At 34.0% G+C, this 24,845-nt stretch overlaps 1 protein-coding gene and 1 long non-coding RNA gene across 12 annotated transcripts; both read right to left on the bottom strand.

Annotated features, from left to right (window-relative positions):
* Nucleotides 1–3,065: 3,065 nt before the first annotated feature.
* LOC111990443 (ABC transporter A family member 1-like) lies at nucleotides 3,066–11,264 on the bottom strand. Of its 11 annotated transcripts, XR_010625478.1 has the most exons (11): nucleotides 11,146–11,264; nucleotides 9,887–9,973; nucleotides 9,179–9,313; nucleotides 8,770–8,867; nucleotides 8,548–8,654; nucleotides 7,487–7,548; nucleotides 6,875–6,944; nucleotides 6,570–6,606; nucleotides 6,383–6,472; nucleotides 6,185–6,245; nucleotides 3,066–6,001 (listed from the first exon to the last, which is right to left on the bottom strand). XR_010625478.1 is itself a non-coding variant. In XM_065764779.1 (10 exons), the coding sequence occupies exons 7-10, from the start codon at nucleotides 6,938–6,940 to the stop codon at nucleotides 5,996–5,998; spliced, it is 357 nt and encodes a 118-aa protein (XP_065620851.1). In that variant the 5' UTR covers nucleotides 6,941–6,944; nucleotides 7,487–7,548; nucleotides 8,548–8,654; nucleotides 8,770–8,867; nucleotides 9,179–9,313; nucleotides 9,887–9,973; nucleotides 11,146–11,264; the 3' UTR covers nucleotides 3,066–5,995. The 11 variants fall into 11 exon arrangements, 2 of the variants coding, with proteins under 2 accessions (XP_065620851.1, XP_065620852.1); XR_010625479.1 differs by lacking the exon at nucleotides 6,875–6,944 and having other exon boundaries at nucleotides 7,483–7,548; XR_010625477.1 differs by lacking the exon at nucleotides 6,875–6,944.
* A 2,433-nt stretch (nucleotides 11,265–13,697) lies between these two features.
* Nucleotides 13,698–20,920, bottom strand: LOC136063833 (uncharacterized). Its single transcript, XR_010625481.1, has 3 exons — nucleotides 20,839–20,920; nucleotides 19,848–19,909; nucleotides 13,698–14,031 (listed from the first exon to the last, which is right to left on the bottom strand). It is a non-coding gene; the product is annotated as an uncharacterized LOC136063833 (long non-coding RNA).
* Nucleotides 20,921–24,845: the final 3,925 nt, after the last annotated feature.

Raw genomic sequence — 24,845 nt, 5'->3', positions numbered from 1 at the left:
TATTATAAGACAAGATATGCTCTATGGTACAAAATGTTAGGTAATCAAGAATAAACATATTCAAAAAATAAGTGTAACTAAACTGAGAACGTTTAGATGATTAAGTAAAAAAACATGGAAATGTGTGATTAGAAATGAGAAAATACGCTTAAATATAGGGGTGGCCCCTATTGATGAAAATATGAGAGAAAGATAACTTGAGATAGTTTGGCCATGTTCAAAAGAGAGCGATTAACACACCAGTAAGAAAGAATGAGTTAATTCAAGTTAAAGGAACGAAAAATAGTTAGAGAATGAAAATACACACACAAACATATATCTATTAGTAGCAGTAGTAGGGGATTTTTTAGAAAATAACTACAAAACCCAAACAATATTATTAGTTAGGCAACGTTTCAAACATATTGCATTTCTAACAATTCGACTTCAGAGGAGTCGATTTTACTGTTCATATCTATTTTTTGCCAGTTGAGTAGATAAAAAAATTGAGTCCTTTGTACTTATTGTTTATACATAGAAATCAACTTCAATGGAGTCGTTCTCAATACAAAGAAAACGACTCCAGTGGAGTCGTTTTCTTTGTATTGAGAACGACTCCATTGAAGTCGATTTGCCAAAAAACACTACAACACCAACTCCACACAACTTCGTTCTTCCTTCTGTAAAAACCCAGTCCTTTACCGTGACCGAAGAACGAAGGCGCCGACGAACCCAGGCACTGATTCTGGGTTCTTCGTTCTTCGTTCTTCGTTCTTGCCGACGAACCCAGGCGCCGATTCACCAAACCCCGACAAACCCCAGCAACACCGACGAGCAAATGTCTAACACGCTCGGATCGGATCAGTGGAGGAGAAGAACACGCTCGTCGGCACTTGCGTTTGTTTGCTCGTCGGTGTTGCTGGGTTCGTTTGCTGGGTTCTTCTATGACGGCATGGGGTTTTTTGGCACATGGGTTCTTCTGGGTTCGTCGGCGCATGGGGTTTTTTGGCAAATCGACTTCAGTGGAGTCGTTTTCAATACAAAGAAAACGACTCCAGTGGAGTCGTTTTCTTTGTATTGAAAACGACTCCACTGAAGTTGATTTTTATGTATAAAAAATGAGTACAAAGGACTCGATTTCTTTATCTACTCAACTGGCAAAAAATAGATATGAACAGTAAAATCGACTCCTCTGAAGTCGAATTATTAAAAATGCAATATGTTTAAAACGTTGCCTAACTAATAATATTGTTTGGGTTTTGTAGTTATTTTCTAAAAAATCCCCTAGTAGTAGTTGAAAAAAAGAACATGTCAATTAAAGAAGTAACAAAAAGTATGACTTTGGAAATAATAGAATGAAGGAAAAGAATACATATGGCCAACCTTAACTAAGCTATTGAGGATAGATAGCCAACCCAAAACCAAAAAAAAAAAAAAAACAAAACAAAAAATTATATAAATATATACACACACATGCTTCAACCATTGTTGTTATACATGCTTCAACCATTCTGATTGTAAGAACCAAGATTTTGTAGAACACCCAATGCGAAAATAAGCAAGTCTCTCCTTTGTTGCACAACTTCTGACAACTTGTTAACAAAAAATTAGAAATAACTAAGGTGATATCTATTGCAAAATACAAAACTAAATCTAGACTAAAGAGTGTGCACCGATGTAATTGCATAAACCTCATTTTTTTTTATCAAAATAAATTTATTAAAAAAAGACTACTACATAAAAATAAAAATAAAAAATAAATAAAAATAAAAACCTAAACAAGATTGCGAAGCCTCTTTTCCAATATAAGCAATTAGATGAATGATGCAAAACTAAGTAAAATAATAATAATAATACTAATGACAGGTGCCTAGCTTTTAACTAATTGGATAAGCTCTAGCTAAATGAAAAGACACATATCTTCTATCATAACTACCATTCAAGCAGTATCAAGATCTAACTGTAAAAACCTAGTACATATAAGAATATATCATAAACAACTAGAATTCAAATATCTAACACAACACGAAAAAAGGAAAATAAGATGTGCTTCTTACTTACAATCAACTCTGCAAAAGAATGTCATTTTGAGAACACCTAATGTCTTCCATATCCTGTAAAACAGATTCAACTTAATCACAAAATCATACAAAAATCCAACACCAGCTCCCAAAGAATAATGCAAAAACCAATCAGGATAGATTGGTTAGTGACTATTTTAAATCGCGAACACTTAAGATTAAAATAGTGCAGGCACCACAGTTCTTCTAGAGTCGATGAACACATCATGAGAAGAAAATTGAGCATGCCAGATACCTAACGTTGGACAATTCAGCAGTATTAACCAATTCAATGAAAAAAAGAAATACATACAAGAGAATAAAACATGAACCATATTTAAATGAACAATATAAACATGCACAAGTGGTATACTTACCGCAATCAGATCTGACTTGGTCATAGAATTGCATATCCCGTAAAACAATAACATTGATCCAAAAATGGATTCCCATATTTCCTCGTTATGATCTTGGCCATAGAAACAACTATATTGGCCAAAATGTGCTTTTACCCCTTTCTCACAAAATTTCCATCAAAATGCCTCATGTCTAAAACTAATTAAGGAAATGCCCCTGTTTTGAAACTCAATTTTTAGAAAATCAAATTTCAAATGTATTACTTGATTTTTGGAACATCGAATTATAGAGAACGTGGACTTATAATTTTTTTTTTTTTTTGGGGGAACTCGAGTTCCATGTGAAGTACTCGAGTTCATGGAAATTGAGTTCCACTTGAATTTTTTTTCAAGGAACTCGAGTTCCATGAACTCGAGTACTTCACACGGAACTCAAGTTGCATGAACTCGAGTTCTGAAATTTTTTTTTTTATTTATTTATTTTCAGTTCGCTATAACTCGATTGTCCAAAAATTAAGTTTTAAATTGAAACTCGATTTTAGAAAATCGAGTTTCAAAATAGAAGCATTTCCCTAAATAGTTTCAGAAATGGGGCAAAATGCTGGATATTTAAAAATTAAAAAAAAAAAAAAAAAAAAGGGCAAAAGCCCATTTTCTCCCAACTAAAAAAAAAAAAAAAAAAAAAAAAAGGGCAAAAGCCCATTTTCTCCCAACTATATTGTTTTGAGAAATATAAAGGGTGTAGAGCATTGCAGCTTATATATATACATGCAAGATTTTTTTTTCCTTTCCTTACATTCTATTTTGCTTACTTAAAGTCTAGGAATTCATACCGGTGTTCTTATGGAACAATGAGTGTGTGGAACATGGAGTTTCTCAAAAAAAAAAAAATAATAATAATAATAATTAAAGAGAAGCAACTATACTCAAGAGAGTAATGTGTTCTTGTAGCACCCTCATTTGGACAGCTTCAAAAACAACTTTTGTAGATTTAGGAGCGGATATTGGTAAGCATTCTTACCCCCAATTTTTTGTTAAAGAAGTTGATTCGTTCCTCATAAGACGTAATGCTATCCACCCCTCATCACTTTCACTCCCAAAAAAGGGTTCAATGGCATAAAAGGATCCATGTTGCAGAGCAAAATTAATGGGGGTTAAGCTTAATTGAGTCTTGTTTGGGTGGGATAAAGGGGAAGGGGGGATCTTATTAGACTCAAAAACAGTCGAGATAACTATTTCCTCGTAAAAATTGGGAGGGGGGGGGAGGGGGAGGGGGGACCATCATTGGCAATAAAATTTAAAGAACAGCCAGGATAACTACTTCCTCATATAAATCACTAAAAAAATTCAAATTGAGTGGTATTCTTTCACTCACCAAATTATAGTCCATCCGTCCCATGATAAATCCAATTTTGAACAAATGCCAAGCATTTTAATGAAGGAAAATAAATATGAAATTCTTAGTATCTCCAAGATCGAATTATAATTGTGCGTCAAAGTAATTCCAAACACACATGGCCCATCTAAGAGTATCATTGAAATACTGCTACATTTATTTTGATTCATTAACAAACTTGTTACTTTGCTAACTTTCATCAATCGTAGGATGGAGGGAATATGTAATAAAGCATAATTAAAATAATAATTACTACAAGGAATACTATAGATCGGCATCACTAACTGCTCCATGAGCCAATTTGACCTCATACAGCGGCTAACAAAGATATGTTATTCATAAACATAAATAAATGTCCTTTTAAAGCTGAAGCTTCCTAGTCAAAATAACCCAGAAAAGGGCTTCACATAGAATTCCTGTATGTCAGTTAGAAGCATTGCTGATTGGAACTTTGTTTGAATGATCATGCCTGCAGAGTCTTACCAAATATTGACACTTCTAGATTTCACAAAATCACTTCTATTTTGTGCATGTTCTTTTGTAATTCATTTAGGTCACGAAGTGCTTTTCATCTTGAGCTTGACATAAACTATGATATTGATAAATTTTATTACTTATTTAAAAAATATATGTAAAACAGTTCTCAGATTATCTCACCAAGCTTTGTTTGGCTCGGTTCTAACCCAAAAAAATCAGTTTGAGGAAGTCTATAAACCATGTCTAGGCAGGAATTGGATATGTCATAGAAATCATTGTGATCTTGAGTTTGTGAGAGTAAACATTAACAACTTGAGAAGTCTCTTTGTGAAGGTTTCATAAAACATGTTGGGACACAAAATTTTTTTCACTCTTGTTATTATTATCCAATGTGAGACTTTACTACTTAACTAACCACACCACTCACAATAAAAAAAAAAGTTTGAACCTATGGGCTTGGGATGATAAATTACCAATTGTCCCAAAAACATAAGTTGTTAGGAAAAGGTGAATTTAACCCTTTAATCAAACACTCCACCTTCACATGTGGGTTACCTAAGCTGCCATTAAGTGAGGCCTAGGTGGAAATTTTTTTAAATGAAAGGTAAGGTGGAGAAGAGAGATTGAACCCAAGACCTTTACTCTAATATCATGATAAATTACCGATTGTCCTAATGGCTTAAACTGTTAGGAAATGATGAATTTAATCATCTAATCCAATTGGGTTCAATTTATATTATATTAACCACTCCCTTTTGTCATTATTAACTAGTTTGAGATTTTAATACTTAGCTAACCACACCACTCACACGATCAATATTCCAACAAATCTCCCTTCACGTATAAGCATTCTACCTAGCCACTTGGTAGTTACACCTCGGGTAATCTTCCCCTTAAACGGAATCTTTTTCCTTAATAATCCATTACCACGCATTACCATTAAATATAGTGCTCACCAATAAAGTACCTTTACTCAACAATGGGTGGAGTGAACATGGGGAGTCTTCCTTACACAATAATGAGAGCCACCAACACACATAATTTCCAAGACTTGCACTACTAAAGCCTTTACTCAACCATGACTAGAGCTGGCATGCAAGTATTCCTCACCTCTACTTATAGGCCAATTAATGAACACTTGCCCAATCAAATTGCCTACCTTGGCACTAATACCACTTGTTGGGAGATTGAGTTTGAGTAAAAATTTAAGACCATGAAGAGATTTTTTGTGAGGACTTCACATAGCATGTTTTGATACCACTTAACCCAAAAGCTTAGCCAATGGGTTTGAGCAGGTTTTTTGCCCCTTAAGCTAATTTTGCAAACATTATGCAACTAAAATTGAAACATATTAGTTACATGACTTCATTAGGAACTCGAGTCTCACCGAGAAAGACCTAAGATTATATTTTCTTTTTAGTTTACAATGGATGGAACACAAGTCCCAGAGTTCCAAATAAGGCCACATAACTAACGTGTTTCGTTTTCCATCACATAACTAATATGTTTGCAAAAATAGCATAACAAGCAAAAAAATCCCATGATAGAAATGAGAAGGAAAAGATTCTATTTCCAGAATTCATTGAAGGTTCAAAGAAAAACAGACAAATATGATGATTATGTCAAGGAAAAAAAACAAAATTTACCAGCAAAGCATATGTATTAAACCAAGATAGAGTGAATATCCCATCTTTTTGGCCCATCATGTAGAGACCTTCCTTTATCTTCTATTCCTGAAATATCAAAAACTTTAAATGTGATGACTTCAAAAAATAAAGGACAGATAATAGCCAACATCATACTAAAATTGTGGAAAAGGGGAAGAAAAAAAAAAAACATAAATCATCTAAATGCATAGATAGTTTGGTGCATTGTCAGTTTTATGCCAATTATGGCACTCATTATCGTTACCAAACCTTCTTGAACACAGAAAAGCTAATCAGGCAAGAGATTGGGTAGGGAAATCCCAGAAGACACCTGTCCATCCCAATCACAAGATACCAAAAATATAGATAGTCAGAAAATCGAAGATAAAATCATTATTTTCTGATCAATATGAAACAAAATAAAACATAACAATAACTTTTAATACATAAAATTCAAGAAGTACATACAATACACCCATGACTTCCTTCATGATATACCAGAACTCATCATCGGTGTATTTAGGAGTTAGAAAGGGCGCTATTCGTATGTTTGAAGGGCTAAATTGCATCAGTGGCAACATAAGCAAGGAGGCATTGTCAGAGGACTGCACTGAAGGAATTTCTATAATTTGAGAGGTTGAATAAGTTCGCTGACCAGAAATCATAATGAATGCATCCAATACTTGCTGGAGCTGCACAAAGTTTGAAATCACCAATTACTATTATAATAAATTTTAACAAAAATAGGTTACGAAGGTAGCAGAAGGAGTTTCAAACAGAGTTCAAAAATCGTACAAAAAATAATTTGATAAGAAAAAAAAAAAGAAAAAAAAAGGGACTTGAGGCAGGATTACAACAAATAATTTAAAATCAAAGTGAGAAAGAAATCACATCATGATCACAACTTTATAAGAAATACGTATGGCAACACTTATACTCTTCCATTTGAGTGCCATGGACCTGACAAATGATGAAAGGTCTTCTTGAAACCAACTCTTCTAAAAAAAGGACCCCATGTAACGGCATGACCCTATATTATAAGTAAAAAATTAATTTTTCAGAACTTAGTGGGCATAAGTGATTCTAAAATATAAGAAAACTGTAGAAACTATTTATTAACCAAATCTGTTTACTACATTGTTTAAAATCATTGCAGTATAGGAACAGGACCATAAACCATTACCAAATTACACTAAACCAGAAAATTCCTTTAACAAACTGAACTACTAAAAAGAATAAAAGTGTACTCTGCAAAAAAGACAGCTTCATGAAAAAGAAAAAAAAGGGCCTAAACAAGATTGTGAAGCCACTTTTCCAATTTAAGTAATTAGATGAATCATGCAAAACTGAGTAAAATAATAACAATACTAATGATAGGTGCCTAGCATTTAACTAATTGGATGAGCTCCAACTAAATGAAAAGACCCATATCTTCTGTCATAATTACCATTCAAGTAGAATAAAGATCTAACCATGAAAACCTAGTACATCTAAGAATATATCATAAACAACTAGAATTCAAATATCTTACTACACAAAAAAAAAGGAAAATGAAATGTGCTTCTTACTTACAGTCAACTTTGCAAAAGAATGTCATTTTGAGGGCAAACACCTAACGCCTTCCATATCTCATCCTGTAAAACAGATTCAAGTTAATCACGAAATCATACAAAAATCCAACCCCAGCTCCCAATGAATAATGCAAAAACCAATCAGGATAGATTGGTTAGTGACTGTTTTAAATCTTGAACACTTAAGATTAACAAAGTGTAGGCACCACAGTTCTTCTAGAGTTTATAAACACATCATGAGAAGAAAATTGGGCATGCCAGAGAGCTAACATTGGACAATTCTGCACTATTAACCAATTCAATGAAAAAAAGAAATATACACAAGAGAATAAAATATGAACCATATTTAAATGAACAATATAAACATGTACAAGTGGTATACTTACTGCAATAAGATCTGACCTAGTCATAGAATTGGGTATCCGGTAAAACTGTAATATTGATCCAAAATGGATTCCCATATTTCCTTGCTATGATCTTGGGCATAGAAACAACTATATTGTTTTGATAAAGATACAGGGTGTAGAGAATTGGAGCTTATATATATATATATATATAGAAGATTTGTTTTCCTTTTTTTACATAGAAACACCTATATTGTTTTGAGGAAGATACAGGGTGTAGAGCATAGCCGCTTATATACATATGCAAGATTTTTTTTTTTTTCCCCTTTTTTTTACGTTCTATTTTTATAATTTAAAGATAGATAAATGTTCAAACATATTGTATGAAGTCCAAATCAATGAAGAAATAATACTAAGCATACACATAACTCATGAATATATAGTTAGCCGCTTACAAGTATCCAAATGACTAAAGCAACCCCAATAATTGGTGTCTAATCTTTAGAAGTGCCCTATAAACTTAATTATGCAGCTAATAATAAAAACATTCTGATTTTCCATGGACTTTGGGTAATTTTCTCCTTCAAACAAGAAAAAAATTAAAATTGTAAGTACATCCAACCACTCTGCCAGTAATCTTGGCCCTGTGGGCAAATAATCATCAAATAGAATGAAGGGAGAAAGGTATAGACAAATAATCTGAAAACAGGCAACTTACCATTTCCATTATTATATTCATCCAAAAAACCGAGAAATCCCCTGAAGTAGGAGTAAGAAGGTCAACAAGCATTGATATTTTTGTGCTTTCACCAGCTCTATTGTGCCCTTCAAAATTCAACATAACAAAGCAACGATATCTGAGAAATAAGAGAACTACTTGTTTTTCTATTGGTAGGAGAAGACAAATGCATTTAGTATGTAGGATACAGGAAAGCACAACCATTAATGTTTCCTCCAATTTTCCTTGTTGCTTTTTTGTAGGCAAATTAGAAACTCCAAGGGGGCTCAGTACATAATCTCTTCTGAGCTACTTTATTTCTGTCAACAACATCTATGGTTAAATGATGTGCAATGAGGAGAGAAGAAAAATCTGAAGAGTGAATCCAAAGCAGTTGAAGCCAATATGAGCAAGGATTATGCCCCTTAACCAAAAAGGTGATAAAATACTAAAAAATTCACAATGTTCTTACTTAAAGTCAAGGAATTCATACAGGTGTTCTTATGGAAAAATGAGTGTGTGGAACATGTAGGAGTGTCTCAAAAAAAAAAAAAAAAAAAAAAACAGAAAATAAAACAACAAGTTAAAGAGAAGCAACTGTACTCAAGAAAGTAATGTGTTCTAGTAGCACCTTCATTTGGATAGCTTCAAAATCAACTTTTGCAGGATTTAGGAGAGATGATTGGTAGGCAATCTCACACTCAATTTTTTGTTGGAGAGGTTTATTCATTCCTCATAAGACGTAATGCTATCCACCCCTCATCACCTACACTCCCAAAAAAGGGTTCAGTGACATAAAGGATCCATGTTGCTGAACCCACTAATGAACACTTGCCCAATCAAACCACCTACCTTGGCTCTGATACCACTTGTTAGGAGATTTAGTTGTTACGAGTTAAAACTTAACACCATGAAGAGATGTTTGTGAGGACTTCACATAACAGGATACCACTTAACCCAAAAGTTTAGCCAATGGGTTTGAGTAGGTTTTTTTTCCTGTTAAACTAGTTTTGCAAACATTATGCCACTAAAATTGAAACATATTACTTACATGACTTCATTTGGAACTCGAGTCTCATGGAGAAAAACCTAAAATTATATTTTCTTTTAAGTTTCCAATAGATGGAACTCCAGTCTCTGAGATCCAAATAAGGCCACATAACTATAATGGGTTTCGTTTCCCATCAAATAACTAATATGTTTGCCAAAATAGCATAACAGGCAACAAATCCCAGTATAGAAATGAGAAGGGAAAAAATCTATTTCCAGAATTTTTTGAAAGTTCAATGATAAATGGAAAATTATGATGATTTTGCCAAGGAAAAAGAACAAAATTTACCAGCAAAGCATATTTAATAAACCAACAAAGACGAAATATCCCATCGTTTAGGCCCATCATGTAGAGACCTTCCTTTATTTTCTATTCCTGACATATCAAAAAACTTTAAATGGGATGACTTCAAAAAATAAAGGACAGATAGTAGCTCACATCATACTAAAATTGTAAGAACAAGGAAGAAAAAAACATAAATTATCTAAATACACATAGTTTGGTGCATTGTCAGTTTTATGCCAATTATAGCAATCATGATTGTTACCAAACCTTCTTGAACACAGAAAAGCTAATCACACAAGAGATTGGGTAGAGAAATCCCAAAAGATACCTACCCATCCCAATCACAGGATACCAAAAATGTAGATAGTTAGAAAATCAAAGATAAAATCATTAATTTTTTTATCAATATGAAACAAAATAAAACATAGCAATAACTTTCAATACATAAAATTCAAGAAGTACATACAATACACTAATGACTTCCTTAATATATACTGGAACTCATCATCAGTGTATTCAGGAGTTAAAAAGGGCGCTATTCGTAAGTTTTTTGGTACAATATTAACACCTTGAGATAAGAACCATTTACACCCATGATGGATTTCACATACACACCAACACTGTCAATTGAAAAAAAAAAATGGGTACCTTTAATAAGGGAAATTTCATTAACATTAAGTTAATTAGGAATATTAATATCATATAAGAATTAGGGAAAAAGAAGACAAACAAACACGCTAAAAAAAATTAAAAAAAAAATAAAAAACCTAAAAAGCCTAGTAGTACTGTAGTAGAAAGATATAATGATGTGGAAATCCCTTATTTAGATTCAGTCCCTAACCTTTCATTTGGCCGTAACAGAATCTTTGAAGAAATTAATAGTATGAGATATGACAATCTAGGAAAATGAAATCCCAGTTACAATCATAATGATAGACTTCAATAAATACCACAAAAAGAAAGAAAGAAAAAAAACCTGATTCGATAATACAAAGAATCTCAAAAAATTAAAAATAAAGAAGAGTACCAAACAGATAAACTCAAAACTCAATACCCAATATTTGAAAGAATTGTCAATGAACACATAAATCAGAACTAAACCAAGTTAAAACCCAAAAACTAAAACCCAAGAATCCAAAAGTAAACGCATCTACAAGAATTTATACACGATCAAACACACAGGATATCAAAGAAAAAAACAATAATAATTCTTTAAAATAGAAAAAAGGGAAAAGAATATGAGATTGGAAGCAGTGATGGACCTTTTGGTTGTGCAGGAACAACTGCTCAGGCTAAGTGGATTCCCATATTTCCTTGCTATGATCTTGGGCATAGAAGCACGTTCTGATTGAATTTTTTTTTTTTTGGATAATTGAGCATAGAAAGGGATTTTTTAAAAAATAACTACAAAACCCAAACAATATTATTAGTTAGCCAACGTTTCAAACATATTGCATTTCTAACAATTCAACTTTAGAGAAGTCGATTTTACTGTTCATATTGCCTATTTTTTGTGATTTTTTTTACACAGAAACCGACTTCGTTGGAGTCGTATTCTATACAAAGAAATCGACTTCAGTAAAGTTGATTTCTTTGTATAGAAAACGACTTCAATGAAGTCGATTTCTTTGATATGCCCAGCCCAAAAACTTACCCGATTTTTTCGTGTTCTTCCTTTCCTCCCCAAAATGCGCCTGGGTTTCCACTTCCAAGCCCCAAAAACCCATGAAAAAATCTCCAAAACAAATCAAACCCTCCATTGCTCGTTGGTGTTGCTGGGGTTCGTCGGAGTTTGGTGAATCGGCGCCTGGGTTCTTCGTTTGCTCGTCGGTGTTGCTGGGTTCGTCGGTCAGAATCGGCGCCTGGGTTCGTCGGCAAGAACCCCAGGCGCCTGGGTTCGTTCTTCTTCGTTCGTTCTTCGTTCGTTCTTCTTCGTTCGCCTGGGTTCTTCTTCGTTCTTCTTCATCACAGCTTGATTCAGTGTTTTTCTTCGTTCTTCATCACAGGTGTTTGAAAATATATACAAAGAAATCGACCCCAGAGGAGACGATTTCTATGTACAGAAATCGTCTCCAGAGGAGTCGATTTCTATACATAGAAATCGTCTCCTCTAGGGTCGACTCCAGTTCACTCGAATTGTTAAAAATGAAATTAGTTTGAAAGTTTGCCTAACTAATGATATTGTTTGGGATTGATGGTTATTTTCTTAAAAAGCCCGCATAGAAACCACTATATTGTTTTGAGAAAGATATGGGATGTAGACCATTGCAGCTTATATATATGCAAGAAATTGTTTTTCCCGTTTTTGCATTATATTTTCATAATTTAAAGATACATGCTCAAACATAGTGTATGAAGTCCATATCAATGAAGAAAATAATACTAAGCATACACATAACTCATGAACATACAGTTAGGTGCTTACAAGTATCCAAATGACTAAAGCAACCCCCAATAATTCATGTCTAATCTTCAGATGTGTCCTATAAGCTTAATTACACCACTAAAAATAATAACATTCTGATTTTACAAGGACTTTGGTCAATTGTCCCCATTAAAGACATGTTACATTATGTATTTGGAGTTCTCTATATTAAAAAGTGTGTTTTGTTGGGGCAAGTACAAATTATTACAAGTTTTAACAAACGAAAGTCTAAACCCTATTCAACCATATCAGCCTTGAAATCATAGCATCTAAACCAGTGGACACTATCAACGACCTCTATATACCAAAATGACTAATCATATTATTCAAAAGGAAATGTTGAATCTCTACAATATGATTAAATAATAAAAAAATAAGGGGGACAAAAAAAGTAACCTTATTCCATTTGAGCCATGAAATTACCCTTGTGTCAAACTCTATCAAAAACAGAATGGATTCCCATAAAGTTTTCAAGTTATGATCAGCTTTTCCTTCTCAGGAGCCCAAAGAATAACAGAGAACATGGTGATATGCACATTTTCAACAAAGAAGCAGATAGAGAAGTATGATGGTTATTCTTTAGCATGACCAAAACAATTTTGACAAAAAGACATAATGAACTTAAATATATACCTTATCCAGGTAAAGACCAACAGCACAGTACAGAAGCGCTTCAACCAACAGCATCAGGAGACGCACCAATAAATTCACTCCGGATGATGCCTACACAGATCATTTCTTTTTTATTATTAGTGCTCAAAATGTTTTTTTTTTTATAGATAATAAGAGTTTTATTGATGAAAAGGAACAATGTGTTTACGATTGTAAACTCACCGCCCTTGAAACAAATACAAACAAATCATAAGGATAGTCTAATAGAAATAAGAAAATCAGACAAGGAACAACTTTGCGTAAGACCCCAAATACGAGACCACTCAAACAAAGTCCTAGCAAGCAAGTTCTTCAACAAATCTATAGGTCTCTCAATGTCCTCAAAACTTCAGGCATTGCGTTCCTTCCATACTAACCACTTAAGGCATGCTGGTACCATATTCCAAACCTTTGAAGAGTAAGTTCCCAACCAATTCCCCCAAGCAAAAAGAAGAGAAACAATAGTATCCGGCATCACCCACTGAACCCCAAACATAATAAAGACCTCACTCCACAAAGCAGATGCAAACTTACAATGAAGCAAAAGGTGATCCACAGTTTCTTCATCACACCTACATAGACAACACCAATAAACAAGGGGCAAGTTCTTCTTAACAAGGTTATCTATAGTAAGAATCCCACCCCTAGCAGCAGTCCATAAAAAGAAAGATACCCTTTTAAGTACCTTTACACACCAAATGCTCTGCCAAGGGAAAGAAACAGAAGGGGCTTTCAATAGAGCAATATAAAAGGATTGCACATCAAAAACACCACTGTGATTCAACTGCCAAATCAAGATATCCTCACCCTCCCCACTAGGAATCCTGGCAGAGACATGCTCATAGAAAGAATAAAATCTCCGCAACTCCCATTCATTATCAGTGCTCGAAATGTTAAGAGACACATACATCCAGGAAATAAAAAAAGACAGTGCAAATCCTGACACACAGAACGTACCCACCATATGTTGCTCCACCAAAGTCCAACATGGGCACGCTCAAAGTCAGCAAAGTTAATTGACCCTAGAGGGGAGTCTGTAGGAGATAGCAAAGAGGTAAGGACCTTTAATATCCTGAAAGAGGAAACAAATGAATTCCATCAGCATTTTAATATTCCAAAGGAAACAGATAATAATAAAGTTAGTGATTGAGTTACTTATATAGGGATAGATGGGTCATTGACTGTGTAATAAGGAAAATGGGCACCCAAAAAGGATAAGGTTCCAACTGCCACGGCTGTTTTGGCTCGTGCGAAGAATTTGGAGATTAAAAAGTGACACCATGAGTATATAAACATCACTGACTTATCACTATATTTAAAAAGGCTATCCATGGTGCAGGCTGTAATGATCCCAAATGAAATTGCAAACTGCAGAAAATATTACCATGGGACGGTGAAAACTTTATGACAATTTATTTTATTAGGAAATATGGCAAAAAGGTGATCTTACAACTTTTTCTTTTTGATATGCAAAGAAATATTTTATTGGAGAAGACTACATGTACAATTCTCGAATGGAATTACTCTTAAGATGTAATTCAATCCACCCTTTTCCTCCAGCCTTACCCTCCCAAAAAAGGGTTCAGTGGCATAAAAGGATCCATTTTGCTGAACCCAATTAATTGGGGTTAAGCTTAATTGAGTCTAGTCTGGGTGGGATTAAGGAGAAGGGGGGATCTTATTAGATTCAAAAACAGTTAAGATAACTATTTCCTCCTAAAAATACAGAAGGTTGGGGGGGGGGGGGGGGGGGGGGGGGAAACCATCATTGGGGGGGGGGGGGTGCGGTGGGGAAACCATCATTGGCAATAGAATTTAGAGAAGAATCATGATAACTACTTCCTCATATAAATCACTAAGGACATTCAAATTCAGAGGTATTCTGTTACTCACCAAATTATAGTCCATCTGTCCCACGATAAATCCAAATACAACAGATACTCCAAACTATATATGGTTAGCAAATACCTCTGCCATAATCTTACACAGATAGTCTGAATTTCTGCGAGGCATTGTATTCACAACTCACCTTTCTTAGTAATCAACATTATAAATGTGGCATTGATGAATTTCTCAAACCTGCAATAATTATAAAATTCCTAAAAAATAACCAGCATAAGGTCTTCTTCCTCAATACCCCAGAAATTTTTAAAAAGCCAACGCAAAACAATCCAGCCCCAGAACCTTATCAAGGTCAATGTCCAGGAGTGCTCCAAATATTTCTTCACTTTCAAATGGTCTTTCCATCCATCTGCCATTGTCTTCATCAATTGCTGACATATGCAATCTCTCCACTTTGGGTTTTCCTTGAACGTATACCATGCATGGGCTTCTACAGAAGCAAACCACTTCTTTCCTCACACGTAGTTCAAATGAATGTACACTCTAGTAGCCTATCAATCTCTATCTCCCCAATAAAATTAACATTTCTAGGCAAATTAGCCAATCAAAGGAAAATACTTATATTGTTGCTCCCTTCCTTCAATCGCTCTTGGCTTCTAACACCAATTAACCTCCTCCAACTGAGCAAGTTTCACCACCCAAAGGAGAAAATATTGAAGATGAAAAAAATTGACAGCAAATCAAATCTGTTCCCAATTGAAGTCCAGAAATGGATAAATAGACAACCCCACTACACTGCTTGAGGAGATTGAAAACCAAGAAGCAAGCAAACTATCAGCCAAAGAGATGTCATTCCTTTCGATATTTCCTTATTGCTAAGTGGGAGTGATTTTGTCTACTAAAGGAGCTCACAGTATTTTAAAGAAACAATACTAACACCAGTGGCATCAACTCTTCCGATGTATTTAATGTCAAGGCTCTTGTAAGGGAGAGAAATACTGATGCAAATGAGGAAATTTGGCAACGCAGTGTTAAGCTTCTTACATCCACAAAAAGATAAATATTATTAGTTGCCCGACTTCAGGACAGACGCAGATACATACTCCAAATACTTACCTAGCCTTTAAATCACTGAAACAGCCTTTGCATGGTTAAAAACAACATACATATGTATGATTTTGCACACACGAAAACACACACATACTTGCACACGCTTTTAAAATGTTTTTGATAAGTAACGTAAGAATATTATTAATAATAGAAAAAGTGCCAAGCTGAGTACATTGGGGATGTACTATGGGGGCACAAACAGAAAATAAAAGTACAACGATCAAGAAAAGAATAAAAAGAAGAGCAAGAAAAATGAGAAAAGACCACACTCCATTCAAAGAGAGTGTGTAAGAAAAAAGACCTAATCTCTAGCAAAGAACGTTTACAACCCTCAAAGTTCCTAGCATTTCTTTCACGCCAAATGCACCATATCAAGCAATGAGGCACTAATCTCCACACATCAATGTGACGATGTTGTGCAAAATTTCCTTGCCAAGCCTCAAATGGCTCAAGAACAGTATGGGGCATAACCCATTAAATACCAAACAAGTAGGAAACCAAAGACCACAACTCCCAAGCTATGGGGCAATGAAGTAGAAGGTGATCCACCAACTCCCCACATCTCTTACACATATAGCACCAGTCAAGCATTAGCACACGTCTTTTACGAAGATTGTCTGTTGTTAAGATCTTACCTAAGGAAGCAGACCAAGAAAAAAAAGCTACCCGTGGAGGAACCTTCATTTGCCATATCATTCTCCATGGGAAGGAAACAAGAGTAGGAGGGTAAAAGGAGTTATAATATCCTCTAACCTCAAAACCTCTATTCCTTGCAGGCTTTCAACAAGCCTTATCTAGACCAAACCCCCGCACTGTTGAAGAATAAACCAGCCCCATTAACCAATCAAAAGGGCAAAATTTGCCAAACAGTATATTTTCCAAAAAAAATTAGGCACGTGGCATGCGTTCAAAGTTATTTAGGAAGGTAGACTGTTTTTGAAAATCGACTTTGGGCTGGAAAATGCACACTATAGTGGCATTTTTTTTAGTGGCGTTTGTGAAAACGCCGCTATAGGTACCCTATAGTGGCGTTTTCTATAAATGCTGCTATAGGCACAAAAAAAACGCCACTATAGTGTTCGTTCTTCAGCCTAAAGTCGATTTTGCCAAAGTCGATTTTCAAAAACAGTCTACTTTACTAAATAACTTTAAACACATGCCACGTGCCTAAATTTTTTTGGGAAATATACTATTTGGCAAATTTTGCCAATCAAAAGCTTCTTCTTCCCAATCTTGTGGTGGACGACGAAATTGCACATTCCAATGAATCCTCCTAGCAAACCAACCCATAACTTCAGCCACCGAGGAATCCTTTGACCTACTCAGACAATAGAGTTCTGGAAAGGCCTCTTGGAAAGTACAATCCCCATACCACACATGCTTCTAAAATTTCACTCTCGTACCATCCCCCACATCATATACAAGGCGTTTAGAGAAGTTCAACCAGCCACTTTGAATGTATCTCCACAGGCTGACCCCATAAGGACTTGTCACTTTTTTCGTACACCAACCACCCCAACTATTCCCATATTTTGCCTCTATAACCCTTCTCCATAAAGCATCAGTCTCCATGTCATATTTCCACAACCATTTTCCTAGCAAGGCAGAATTAAAACTTCCCAAATGTCTTATACCCAACCCCCCAACCTGCAAAAGCTTACAGACCTTAGCCCATTTAACTAAATGTATTTTAGGTTCACCACCAATCCCATTCCACAAAAAATCTCTCTGTAATTTCTCCATGCACTTTGTCACCTTACCCGGTAAAGGGAAAGGAAGTATTAAAAATAAAAAATAATTTTAAAAAATAAAAAATTATTATTAATGAGAAATGTAACAACCAAATGATAAAATTATTATAAAAATTGAAATAAATTTTTTTATGTAATTCATATAACATTTAGATATGCCTACTTTTGCAATTTTAACACAAAAATTGCAAGTCAAGTCATTTTATTTTTTGGGATAAGCTAGATATGAGTACTTCCATGTAATATCCTTTCTTAAATCTCCTATATCCATAATGCCCTATGACTAATTAGTAATATTAGTTAATAATTTAATCACTTAATGACTATAACTCTATAAGAATTAGTCTGCTATGTTAAACATCAACCACTAAAGTAACTAAACAATTACCACATATATTATATCATGCTTTTTTTTTTTTTTTTTTTTTCATGAATGAGCTAAGAATATGAGGACATTGCGACATGGTAATTGGTACCAAGGAGCTAGGTGGGTTACTGTTTCAAGGAGAAAAAATAAAAATAGAGAAGATCTGGGAGGTGTGGGTTGGGTTTTATGACAAGTTCTACTCAAAATATATTTTTTCGATAAGTAAGTTACACTAAAAATATGCAAAATCAATGGATTATGTCAATAATGTCAAGTTTTGGTTTATTTTTTTGAAAAATATAAAAAGGCTCCAAAAAGCGCTCTTCGAGCTTTTTGAAAAAGCGCGCCTAAAGCGTGCTTCTTTGAATGATCCTAACTTTTGGGGCAAAAAGCACTAGAGCCTTGGGGCTTCGAGCTTGAGCTTAAGCATGCTGTTAAGAACACTGAGTTCAACCAAAGTTGTACAGCTCGGATAAATATGAGGATTAGAATATCAGTAACCTTTCTACATGGCATACAGGTGATAGAAAAAGGCTTGAAGGATCTATCTCCAATATATCAAAAGCAATCTAGTTGTAGCAGCATATTCTGCACTAAAGGAAATCCAGCCGCATAACATCTCTCTAAATGTTAGTTTGATAGAGATTCTTTTGAGCAAATTAAGGACGGAAACTGCACTATCTAAAGGAAGAAGCCATGTGGTTGCCCAATAACTTCCAAATCAACCTCTATTTAAAAGGAATAACCAAATAAGAAATTGATGTTCCTCAACAAATTCAAAAAAAAAAAAAAAAAAAAATCTATTGAACAATTATATTATCTGCTGAGGACAACAATAATGTTTAGATAAGTAAGTGAAAAAACATGGAAATATATGATTAGAAATGAGAAAATCTGCTTAAATATAGGGTGGCCCCTATAGATGAAAATATGAGAGAAAGATAACTTGAGATAGTTTGGCCATATTCAAAAGAGAGCGATTAGCACAAGTAAGAAAGAGTGGGTTAATTCAAGTTAAAGGAACGAAAAATAGTTAGATAATGATATATATATATATATATATTAGTAGCAATAGTAGTAGTAAAAAAGAACATGTCAATTAAATAAGTAACAGAAAGTATGACTTCAGATATAATAAAATGAAGGAAAAGAATACATGTGGCCGACCCTAACTAAGCTATAAAGGATAGATAGCCAACCCAAAACAAAAAAATTAAATATATATACACACACACGCACATGCTTCAGCCATTGTTGTTATACATGCTTCAACCATTCTAATTGTAAAAGAGAACCAAGATTTTGTAGAACAGCCAATGTGGAAATACACAAGTCTCTCCTTTGTTGCACAACTTCGGACAACTTGTTAAAATTAGAAATACTAAAGGCGATATCTATTGCAAAATACAAAACTAAATCTAGACTAAAGAGTGTGAACTGACGTAATTGCATAAACCTCTTTTTTTTTTTTTTTTTATAAAAATAAATTTATCAAAAGAAGATTACTTCATAAAAATAAATAAATAAATAAAAGCCTAAAACAAGATTGTGAATCCTCTTTTCCAAAATAAGTAATTAGATGAATCATGTAAAACTGGGTAAAATAATAATAATACTAATGATAAGTGCCTAGCATTTAACTAACTAGATGAGCTCCAACTAAATGAAAAGACACATCTTCTGTCATAACTACCATTCAAGTAGAATAAGGATCTAACCGTGAAAACCTAGTACATATAAAAGAATATATCATAAACAACTAGAATTCAAATATCTTACTACACAAAAAAAGGAGAATGAAATGTGCTTCTTACTTACAGTTAACTCTGCAAAAGAATGTCATTTTGAGGGCAAACACCTAATGCCTTCCGTATCTCATCCTGTAAAACAAATTCAAATTAATCGCAAAATCATACAAGAAGACAAACCCCAGCTTCCAATCAATAATGCAAAAACCAATCAGGATAGATTGGTTAGTGACTGTTTTAAATTGTGAACACTTAAGATTAACATAGTGTAGGCACCACAGTACTTCAAGAGTCAACAAACACATCATGAGAAGAAAATTGAGCATGCCAGATAGCTAACGTTGGAAAATTCAGCAGTATTAACCAATTCAATGAAAAAAAAAAATATATATATATATATATATATATACAAGAGAATAAAGCATGAACCGTATTTAAATGAACAATATAAACATGCACAAGTGGTATACTTACTGCAATCAGATCTGACCTGGTCATAGAATTGGGTATCCAGTAAGACGGTAATATTGATCCAAAATGGATTCCCATATTTCCTTGCTATGATCTTGGGCATAGAAACAACTATATTGTTTTGGGAAAAATAAAGGGTGTAGAGCATTGCAGCTATATATATATATATATGTGCAAGATTTTTTTTTTTCCTTTTTTTACATTCTACTTTTATAATTTAAAGATACATGCTCAAACATAGTGTATGAAGTACATATCAATGAAGAAATAATACTAAACATACACATAACTCATGAACATACAGTTAGCTGCTTACAAGTATCCAAACGACTAAAGCATGGGAATAATTGGTGTCTAATCTTCGGAAATGTCCCACAAGCTATGCCTCTAATAATAATAACATTCTGATTTTACAACGAATTTGGGTAATTTTCCCCATTCAAAAAGGAAAAAAATAAAAAATGCAAGTACATCCAACCACTCTGCCAGTAACCATGGCCCTGCGGGCAAATATTTTTATGCATAGGAAATCATCAAATAGAATGAAGGGAGAAAGGTATAGACAAATAATCTGAAAACAGGCAACTTACCATGTCCGTTATATTATTCTTCGCAAAAATCGTGGCATCCCCTGAAGTAGGAGTAAGAAGGCCAACAAGCATTGATATTGTTGTGCTTTCCCCAACTCTATTGTGCCCTTCAAAATTAATATTGCATAATCAACATAAAAAAGAAAAGATATCTGTGAAATAAGAGCACTACTTGTTTTCAGGTTGGTAGGTGAAGACAAATGCAATTAGTATGAAGGATGCAAGAAAGCACAACCATTAATATTTCCTCCAATTTTCCTAGTTGCTTTTTTGTAGGCTAATTAGAAACCCCAAGGGGGGCTTAGTACAAAACCTATGGCTAAAGGATGTGCAACGAGGAGAAAAGAAAAATCTGAAGAGTAAGGAGTGTGCCCCTAAACCAAAAAGGCGATAAATACTTAAAAATTCACAATTTGCTTACTTAAAGTCAAGGAATTCATACAAGTCTTCTTATGGAACAATGAGTGCATGGAACATTTAGGAGTTTCTAAAAAAAAAATTAAAGAGAAGCAACTATACTGAAGAACGTAATGTGTTCTTGTAGCACCCTTATTTGGACAGCTTCAAAAACAACTTTTCAGGATTTAGGAGGTGATTGGTAGGCAGTCTTACCCCCAATTTTTTGTTATAGAGGTTGATTCATTCCTCATAAGACATAATGCTATCCACCCCTCATCACTTACACTCCCAAAAAAGGGTTTAGTGGCATAAAAAAAAATCCATGTTGCTGAACCAAATTAATCGGGGTTAAGCTTAATTGAGTCTAGTTTGGGTGGGATTAAGGGGAAGGGAGAATCTTATTAGACTAAAAAACAATCGAGATAACTATTTCCTCATAAAAATTGGGGGGTGGGGGGGGGGGGNAGAATGAATATATGAATTAAACTCATACATATGCACATTTCCAAAAAAAAAAAAAAACTACTCATACATATGCAAAACCAGTGGCGTCCAACTCTAACGGCGCAACGGGCGTTGCAGGAAGGTTATAGAGTTAAAGCCTATGATTAATTTACGCTAGCTACATCATATTTGATTAAATAAAATTAAAGGATAGGTTATAAAGAAAGCATGCTAGCTAGATGTCATATTGAAAGCACTCGTTTACTTTGTAATTAATGAATGTTGAAACTTGAAAGGAACACTCGGAGATATTATTACCCTTTTCTAAATTATATTATTTCCTTTCGATAGTTTTGCATTAGTAGATTTATTTTTTTTAGAAAGTTTTTGTGAGATGATGTTTGAAACAAGGGAGTCAATACCGTACAGTCTGTACCGGAGGCTATACCGGTTTGGCCAGTGGTACGATATATTTCGGATACCGATTAATACCGATGTACCGTTTTGGGTTTACCGCTATTTTTTATATTTATAAATAATATATATATATATATATATATGTATGTATGTGTGTGTATTATAATAAATATAAAAGTTTAGCATAAAACATTTCCTCAATTCAGAACTAATTATTCATGGTTTTAGACTTTAGTATCAATTAAAAGAGAAAAAAAAACACAATATAAAAAATAGAAAGCTTAAAAGTAACCATTGCATACTAAGAAAACAAATAATACTAATAAGTTAATACAAATAAGTTACCATTCTACCTTAACAAAAATTCAAAAATGATAAAACTTAAAAAAAAAAAAAAAAAAAAAAAAAAAAAGCTTTTTTCTATACAGGCCAGTATGCCCGGTACCGGCTGATATTGCCCAAAACTCAAGATCACAATGATTTCTATGACATATCCAAATCCTGCCTAGACATGGTTTATGGACTTCCTCAAACCGATTTTCCTGGGTTAGAACCGAGCCGAACAAAGCTTTGGTGAGATAATCAGAGAACTGTTTTACATATATTTTTTAATAAGCAATAAAATCTAAACCTAGCGATGAATAATTAGTTCCTGAATTGAAGATTTTAATTGATACTAAAGTCTAAAACCATGAATAATTAGTTCTGAATTGAGGAAATGTTTTATGCTAAACTTTTATATTTATTATAATACACACACACACATGTTTTATGCTAAACTTTTATATTTATTATAATACACACACATACATACATATATATATATATATATTATTTATAAATATAAAAAATAGCGGTAAACCCAAAACGGTACATCGGTATTGACCGATATCTGAAATATATCGTACTGCTGGCCAAACCGGTACAGCCTTCGGTATAGTATTGACTCCCTTGCTTATGACAATGCTAAACAACTTTAAAACCTAAGACAAACCCATGGAATAGATTTGAAATTTTTTCACAAATAAAGAAAGTCTTACGTGAAGTTTTGTGAATATGATACCTTACGTTTTGTGAAAGTGAGAGTCATATTTGATATATTTAAGAAGCAAATAAATATCTAATGTAATACTAATAGATATCTAACTCTCATCACAAAAAATGAATGTTGCACGTTAGGATTACAATCTCAAAATTCCCTGTCCTATAGTCAATACTTAACATTCAATTACTAAATTTATTAGTATCATCACTACACATCTTACATCACATTGGGCTCAATTATTATCATCATTAAATTTATTATTTCACTAGCTCAATTATTTCTCCAAGAAAACTTCTACTATATAATTGCATAACACAAGTAACTTTCATCTCAGAATTGTGACTCCTGCTCAATCTCCAACATATAGAATCCTCTCCAAGCCCACATTGCCGAACTCCATTGAGAAGGCTGCCACACCAAAACTTGAATTTTATTCTCGACATTCTGCAAACCATACCAAGCTTCCATAACTAACTATAGTTGCTAGACTTTTTCCACTAATTTCCTGGGCGTAGCTTATTTCTTATTATTTTGAGCTCCATGTAGTACAAAAGTCCACAAACAATCGCTATAGTTTCAAATGAAATACTGTCGTGCCTTAATTTCACCAGCCAACTCAGTGCTTAGTTGACAAACAAAAGCCAAGTCCACGAATTTCTTTCCTTAAAAATACTTTTCTTTTATCTTGTTTTTCCTTCATACATTTTTCTTTTATCTTGTTTTCCTTCATTTCATCTCTAAACTTATCTCTCTCTCATTAATCTTTTCTCTCTGATTCATGGCTGAAAAGGCCAAATCCCATATTCATACAAAATCTAAAATCCAGATCCACTAAACCCAGCTTCTCCAAACCCAGATTTAGCACAGATCAACCACGACTTCTTCAATGTCTCCGATCAGCGGTCTCGATATGGGGTTTGAGCTCCACGCCATACAAAAGAGATTGGTCAGTGAACCATTCCGTGGTCGGATTCGAAAAGCTAAAGGGATTGGGTGTCTTTTTTGGGCTTAGAGTCTGCGTTGCTATCTTCTTCTTCGATGACCCGTCCGCTTCCATGGCTATGTGGGTTTGCTTTTCGAAGCTTTCTCACCGTGTCTATGTCTTTGGGTTTCCATTACACTACAATGGCTTGACTTTGGGTTTGTTTGTGTTGGGTGTGTATTGTGTTTGAAGAAATTTATGGGATGAGGAGGAAGATGACGAAGAGGGAGATGGGGAATTATTTTGGTTTTGGTTTGGGTTTGGGTTTGTGCTCATATGTACTGTCTTGGGTTGTGTTGGGCTTGTGATATAGAGGGGGATCGGATGAGAAAGGCTTTTTTTGGGAAGAGATGGCAAAGCATTGTGTAAGGGAGAGGCAGAGCAGCGGGAGGCAGAGTATCGTGAAAGAGAAAGGGCAAAGCATCGGGTTTTAGAAAACTGTTCTTACGTTTTTTTTTTTTTTTTTTTTAATAATGTGCCGATATGGAAATTTGTGGGAGTTTTAAAAGTTTCAATTATATATATAGATAATAATAAAGAAATGAAAACTCAATAGAAAAATAATGAAATTAAAAATTAAAACATTCCCTCAAAAAATTAAAAAATTAATTTTTTTTTTATAGAATAAGTCAAAAAATTATTTGAATTGTTATGTTGTTGTAAGATTTAAAATAAATCCCTATCATTAAAAACATGTAGATAATAGGGGTATATATAGCG

This window comes from Quercus suber, unplaced genomic scaffold, assembly GCF_002906115.3.
Source record: "Quercus suber isolate HL8 unplaced genomic scaffold, Cork oak 2.0 scaffold_583, whole genome shotgun sequence".
NCBI classification, from domain to species: Eukaryota; Viridiplantae; Streptophyta; class Magnoliopsida; order Fagales; family Fagaceae; genus Quercus; species Quercus suber.
Note: the sequence above shows the minus strand (reverse complement) of the source record. Positions and strands in the feature narration are given on the sequence as shown.